The 7,102-nt window shown below is 39.7% G+C and overlaps 1 protein-coding gene across 1 annotated transcript; it reads left to right on the top strand.

Moving 5' to 3' along the window:
• Positions 1 to 8: 8 nt before the first annotated feature.
• Positions 9 to 5,374, top strand: NDUFAF7 (NADH dehydrogenase (ubiquinone) complex I, assembly factor 7; the record flags this gene model as incomplete). The annotated part of the gene is made up of 8 exons (XM_010072423.1): positions 9 to 47; positions 621 to 731; positions 1,718 to 1,928; positions 2,425 to 2,483; positions 3,216 to 3,329; positions 4,129 to 4,272; positions 4,607 to 4,780; positions 5,142 to 5,374. Coding segments are annotated over 8 exons (1,065 nt in total), but the record flags the coding sequence as incomplete, so codon positions are not given.
• Between the last annotated feature and the right edge of the window lie 1,728 nt (positions 5,375 to 7,102).

Genomic DNA, 7,102 nt, shown 5'->3' with positions numbered 1-7,102 from the left:
GCGGGGATTTCATCACCTCCCCCGAAATCAGCCAGGTGTTCGGAGAGGTACCGCAGGGCTCCTCGGGTCTGCAGTGGCTTGGTTTTGGAGGAGGAAGGGGGGGGTTTGGTGCTCGGGAGGATCGGGAGCCGCTCTCTTGGGTTGTAATTTGTGTCTGGGCTTCGTAACACTGGGTTTCGTACAGAACCTGTTTATAAATAAAGAGTTATGGCAGTGTCGCAGTCTGAAAGCTCTGCTCAACAACCCCTTCCAGATTCTGGTCTGGTTCACTCTGGTTGTGTGTCGTTTCCATTCTCAGGACGCTGTGGTAAGGGCATTGTCACAGAGAACAGCTCTTCAGAGGCACTGACCCGCGTTTGAGCCTTCAGTAAAAGTTCATGCGCCAACCAGGAGAGAGTCCCAGCCTTTTACTGACAGAGAGCTGCTTCTGCTGGGCTGACGGCAAACCATCTCCAATTTTAATGCTTAAAGAGGGCAAAGTTATGGATGATTTTTCTCAGCTTTAAAATACAGAGAGAGAATATTGTATCCCCATTATTATCAGATAAAAGGCAGATATCACTCGCACAAGTTCTGAAGTGACACTGTAACCCTTTGTTTGTGTTGTTTCTCGCTGTCAGTTAATAGGAATATGGTACATTAGCGAGTGGATAGCCGCAGGCAAGCCTAAAGCCTTCCAGCTGGTGGAACTGGGCCCAGGGAGGGGCACTCTTGCTGATGATATATTACGGGTAGGTGAAAAATAACATTAATGTTGTTTATTTCTGGCTTGGTTCCATGGCTATGCTGAAATCTGAAGGAATTATGTTTTGCTATTGGGGTTTAACCTTCCCTAGTAATGATATCGTTTCAGTCAGGAGATTTGCAGCTTAGACTCCAATTAAAATATCTGCATGTTTCTGGGACCAGGTCTCTCAGCTGACAGCAGAAGACAGGCCAACGCGTGCACACTGTGCAGACAAGCTTGTAGTCTTTCAAACACTACTTGATAGAGTGGGAGGGCAGGAATATTCCCTGACGGATTATTTCTGCATAAGAAAGCATTATCCAAACTGTAATGCCTTTAGGATGGTGCTGCTGTGGAGGGAGGCCTCAGTGCAAGCAATAGGAGGAAGAGGGGAGAACAATAATCCAGGAGTGAAGTTGCCTCGGTTCCTTTGGGGATTTCAGGGGCTTATTTCCTTTCTGTTCTGTCGTGCTTGCGTGGTTATTAATCAAAATACTACTGACTTAAAAAAAATTGCTAATGGGATTGAGTACCTCAGAACTTTTATTCTATTTGCATATGTTAATGAAAAGGAACTGTAATAACGACAGTGAAATGTAGAGTATTGAGCACTTTTTGTTTATGATGTCTAGGAAAACTGAACCATTTTTCCTCTAATGCTAAACCCCCTGCAGGCAGTAGAGGGGCTACTCACTCTCAGGCTATTACTATTGTAAATCAGCATTTCATGTTGTCCTTACATCTATATAATGTGTGCTGTATTTTGCCAACTTTATGAGAAGCATAGCAGCTTTTATTAAAATTGATGAAGAAATTCACGTTTCCTTCTGGAGGAGCAAAATGCAGTCTCTTTCACTGAGACCATTTTGTTAAATGAAAGCCAACTAAATCTTTTTATCTTGAATATAAATAAAGGTTCAAGAATTAACCTCTAATCTCATTAATGTCTACAGCACGACTGTGCCTAATAGAATCCATCTGCCTTTATAGGTCTTCAAGCAGCTTGCCTCTTTACTTAGTAAATGTGATGTCTCTATTCATCTGGTAGAAGTGAGTCCCAAACTCAGCGAGATCCAAGCGCTGGTGCTGACAGGAGGGAAGGTGCAGTTGAACCCTGAGGACGAGCCTGCTTACATGAAAGGTGTTAGCAAGACTGGAAATCCCATTTTCTGGTACAGAGACATCCAAGATGTGCCGCCAGGTAAGGAGCTTGAACATCTTGTTACAGGGATGGCATCCTTCCTCCAGTTGCAGTTTTTGATAACGGAGGACATTTCTGCTAGCCTTCATAGTGGATAGAAAAGTAGTGAATATACATATTTGTTCTTACTTCTTGTATGAGTCTGAGGCAGGATCTTGGCTCATTCTCATAACTGGTACCTGTTCTGACTACCTACATTTTGGGATAGCTACCCAGTTTCATATATTCTGCCTTTTTTCTTTTCATGGGAAACCGTTTACTAGCTCTGCCTGAATCTCCTTTCATGAGATACCGATCTAAAATTCATGGTCTGGAAGCTAGAGCTAGCTGTAGAAATGCTGTCTTTGATGTATCCAAGCTGGAAGTAATGATAATTATTTCACACTCACATTAACTAGCTTAATTAATTAAAATTCATTAAAATAATTTAATTTTCAACTGGAAGCTGCTATGGAAGCATTAAAAACTTAATACATTCTTTTTTACCTTCCCACAGGTTACAGCTTTTACTTAGCACATGAGTTTTTTGATGCCCTGCCAATACATAAGTTCCAGGTATAGCAAGAAGATTATTTTAATTGTGACCATCTGCTTAAACACCTTTTTCTTTTTGGGGAAGAATAGAATTAGGATGCTAAACTAGACACATGCATTGTCTCTGGTGTTAAAATATTTCTAACAATTTGGACAAATAAGGCTTAATTCAGCTTATCACTGTAAAATTAGTAATTGTTCTTGAATGGAAAAACTTTGTGGAAAGCTAAAGCTTCCTTTCTCCTGAGATAAGTTTCAAGTTTTTTTATTTCTTATGCTGCGTTAATGAAGTTTGTAATTTCCATGTTATTTTATGTACCACTACTAACAAAGACTGAAGGGCTTTCATTTGAATGGTAATGAGAATAGAAAAATAGAGGCTAGGTAGGATTCAGGAAAAACTTTGAACTTTAATTTAATAATTAGTTTATGAAAATCACTGGTAGAATAAAATATTTTATTTTTATAAGTTAAATGTTGCACTGTCAATAGAAGAGGCAGTAGTTTTCTCAACAGCATCATTTGTTCCTTTTAAGTATAATTAAACCTGTATTTATTGACTCTGCAGACTGGTCTCTACCACAAGGTTTTTCCAAGGCAGTTACTGGAATTACATAGGAATGAGTAATTGTTGTTAATAGCACATGATGTTCTTAAAACGTTTGTGAAAATACTTGGCACATTAGTTGAATCAAATAAGATACTGTTGTACCCATTAGAGGGTAAAATGAGTCCTGTGGGTTTGTTAAACAGAGAACGGAGAGAGGCTGGCGTGAAGTGTTGGTTGATATAGATCCAGAAGTTCCTGACCAGCTGCGGTTTGTCCTGTCACCATCCAGTACCCCTGCGACAGTAAACTTTATTCAGGTAAGGTTATGCCTACCAGAGTTTGTAGTTACATTTTTAGTCACTCTTTCAAGTACATTTACTGCTGCTCAGTTACTTTGACGGGAAGAGGAGGGCTCTCAGACTATAAATGTGTAAATCCAGCTCCCCTTTCCAGTCTGCAAAACTTGCACAAGCATTTGACTTTGTATGCTGTGAAAATATAGCACAAAAATAAACACGAACATCAAACTTGACAAAATCAGAGCTTAAACAGACAAAACACTTCAGAGAGCAAGCTGAGGCAGCAGGTTCCAGGGGGAGTTCTGCGTTGCATGTGTCACATCACCATCTGGACAGTGGCCCTGCCTAAGCCAGGCTCTCAACTGCTGCATACATACTTGGTGCAGCTGGGTACTTCTGTGCCATACTGACCTTTAATGGGAAGCATCTTAAGATTTTTTTGTCCTAAGAAAAGTATTTGAGATTAAAACCAACTCCAAAGTTACACACAGATAGGCCTTTTAGAAGGGTGTGCACAGCTGAAGAGCTATTTTTATTCTTTCAGTACCACAGTAATGCAGTTTCACCTGATGCAGGGTATTCTCACTTGTTACAAAAATCTTCACTTCTGTTGACTATATGTTATAAAAGAGATGACTGAACTCCAGCACTCAGAAAGTACCAATTCAAAATTACATTTAGCAAAAACTAGCTCAAGCTTTATGGAGCCTAGAATACACCCCTGGACCTCTATGCCCCCAAGACATCAAGTGTGAAGAACTCTTACCTTGTACTTGTTTGCTAATACTGGTGTTTTGGTCTTTGAACTCTGCACTAGCCTGAGGAAACGAGAGATCATGTGGAAGTGTGTCCTGAGGCTGGTGTTGTCATTCAGAGGCTTGCCTGTCGTATAGAAAAGGATGGTGGGGCTGCGCTGGTTGCGGATTATGGTCACGATGGAACCAAAACTGACACTTTCCGGGTAAGTCCTTTACCCTGAAATAAGAAGCCAAAACACTCTTATATTTTGTCACTTGGATCATTTAAGTTTTTGTAAGACAAAGGTCCTGGGTGGCCATAATACCAAAAAGTACCACTGCAGTCATAAAACTGAGTAATTGAGTTCTTATTTAATCAATACCCATAAGGGTTTCTGCTAGATAGAAAGGATAATCTGAGCCCTTGCTACATTTATCTAAAATTTTCAAAGTACAGTTTGCTATTCTCACCCCTCACATGCACAGCTTAGTCTTTGCTAGCCCCAGCTGTGGTGGCTAGGAGTAAGCTGTTTATAATCTTTCAATTTAATTCTTCAGGGTTTCCGGAATCACAAACTTCACGATGTGCTGATTGCTCCAGGTACAGCAGACCTGACAGCAGATGTTGATTTCAGCTATCTTCGAAAGATGACGCAGGGAAGAACAGCGACATTAGGCCCTATAAAACAGCGGGAGTTTTTAAAAAACATGGGCATTGACCTCCGATTGCAGGTACGATAGTGATTACAGGTACATAAACTCTCCTTATCCATAAGCAATATTCTTAAGCAGCAAGAGAGCTTTTATGAAGATCTGATTTTAAAAGAAAGTTGTTTAAAACATGTAGGTGCTTCTCCTAGAAATAAGTTATTCTGGTTCCCTCAAAGTAAACTGTTTTTATTACATTTAGGAGAGTTTAATGTGAAACTTTGCTACGTACATCAATGTATGAGCTCGCTCAGGGATCTCACCAGTTATACTGAACACTATGGCATTGTTACATTAGGATATGTGAAAAGGACACAACAAGAGAGTGCAGGGAATTTATAGGAACACACGAATGGCTATAACCTACATGATTTTTTTTTCTTAGGTGCTCTTGCAGAACGCACCTGACACAGCAACGCAGGAGCAGTTACGTCACAGCTATGATATGCTGATGAATCCCGAGAAGATGGGGGACTGTTTTCACTTTTTTGCCCTGCTGCCTCACCATAGACTTGTACATCCTGAAAAGAAAGATAAGCCGGAATCAAAGTCTCCCTTACTGCCTGTTGCTGGATTTGGTGAACTCTTACTGAAGTAATTTCAAATACAATAGCAAAATGCCTAATAGTAGTAGCTTTCAATAGGAACTTATTAAAAAAAAAAAAGAATAGACTCCTGTGTTTTATGGTTTCACACACAGTTTTGCAATAATGTAATCAGCCCTGCAGTAAGGTAAGAACTAAATATTTTGATTTATCATCTTTGAAGTGAAAGCCCCTGAAATGTCACATTACTTCTCCAGGCAGTTTTCTCACACCAATCTACACTTCAGGGTGTAGCCACATGCCAGTAGGGAGTGCTGTTTCAGAGTAAATCTAGTGCTGCATGCTAACCCTATCACCTGACCTACTCAAAGCACTATGTGTAGAAGTCAAACCCTGCACATACAGAAACCAGTGTACACAGAGCAGAGAATGAGCAATTTTTCAGGGGTCTTATGACAGAGCTGAGTGAAGTATTTAGTAGTGGAATCAAGTTTTAACTTACCAGTAACAAAGAGAGGTGCTAAGGAGACTTTAAGTGTAGTCAGCTTTGGTACATGCTTAAAACTAGATGCCTTGACAATTTTGAAGACATTTTTTACAAAGAATGATGACAGGAAGCATGCAAAAAGAGTTCTTAGTTCCAAAGCACCTGCTAACAGAATTGACACAGCAGGACATATCTAATGACAAATCCACAAACAAACATTTACTTCTAAGAACACTTGACAGGAAAGATAATTCATGTAAATAAAAAGAACAAGTCTGATAGGGAAATAAATTTTTATTTTCAAGCTTATCAGAGGATATTTACAAACAATGGGATGTATAAAAATATAAAAGTACTTGACAGTGTCCTTTTGAGGCTATAAATTTTACATGAGCTTTTTTCTAGCATCAAAGCACTATTTCTTCAACGAATGCATTTTCAAGCTTATCAGAGGATATTTACAAACAATGGGATGTATAAAAATATAAAAGTACTTGACAGTGTCCTTTTGAGGCTATATATATTTCTAGCATCAAAGCACTATTTCTTGAACGAATGCAACTTAATTCATCTAGGGGTAAGGATATGAAACACTGTAACCTACTGCTGTCAAAGTCTGCAGTAAAGGTAGGAAAAAAGGAAATAAAAAACTTGTCTATTTTTACTACTCTGAAGAAAGTTTATTTCTAATGTACATCTGATTTTTTGGTTCCTTGACTAAGCTGCATGTGGCTTCTATTGTCTGGCCCCGTAAGTCTGCATAGAGATGTGGTCAGGCAATCTCCTCCAAAGGCAAACAGCATTATTTTTTTGTTGTTTTAATATGACCTGAAGAATAAATAGCTCATATAATACTTTGACGCAGAGCAGACTTCATGGGGACAGACATCAGCCAGGCCTTCTACTTCATTGTTGTCCCCTCCTTCCTCTATTCTGTTGTGCTTTTTCAAGTGACTGAGCTGGCTTTTTCTCACCTCCCTTAAAACACCACAAACAAACCAAAAACAAACCCCCAGGAAAACCTGATGTGACTGCTCAAGTATAAAATCTGAAGTTTAAAACCAGACCTTATCTACATTATTGCAGTTAGGATGGAAGATAGCAATGGCTTCACTGAAATATGGTCACTTGAGCAGTGGAAGCTGAAGAAAAGCACTGCTTCCCTTGCCAAGCCTGGGCAAATACTAGACTACCAACTTCACAGGTGATTGTTCTGTTTCCAAAGATGAAAAATAGTGCCTCCCAGAAGAATCAGTCCTGCAACACTGCCTCAGCAGGATGGCAAGGTTAAGGGACAAATTCTGCCCCTTATGA

The sequence above is a fragment of the Pterocles gutturalis genome, unplaced genomic scaffold, assembly GCF_000699245.1.
Source record: "Pterocles gutturalis isolate BGI_N339 unplaced genomic scaffold, ASM69924v1 scaffold9092, whole genome shotgun sequence".
In the NCBI taxonomy this organism is placed as follows: Eukaryota; Metazoa; Chordata; class Aves; order Pterocliformes; family Pteroclidae; genus Pterocles; species Pterocles gutturalis.
Note: the sequence above shows the minus strand (reverse complement) of the source record. Positions and strands in the feature narration are given on the sequence as shown.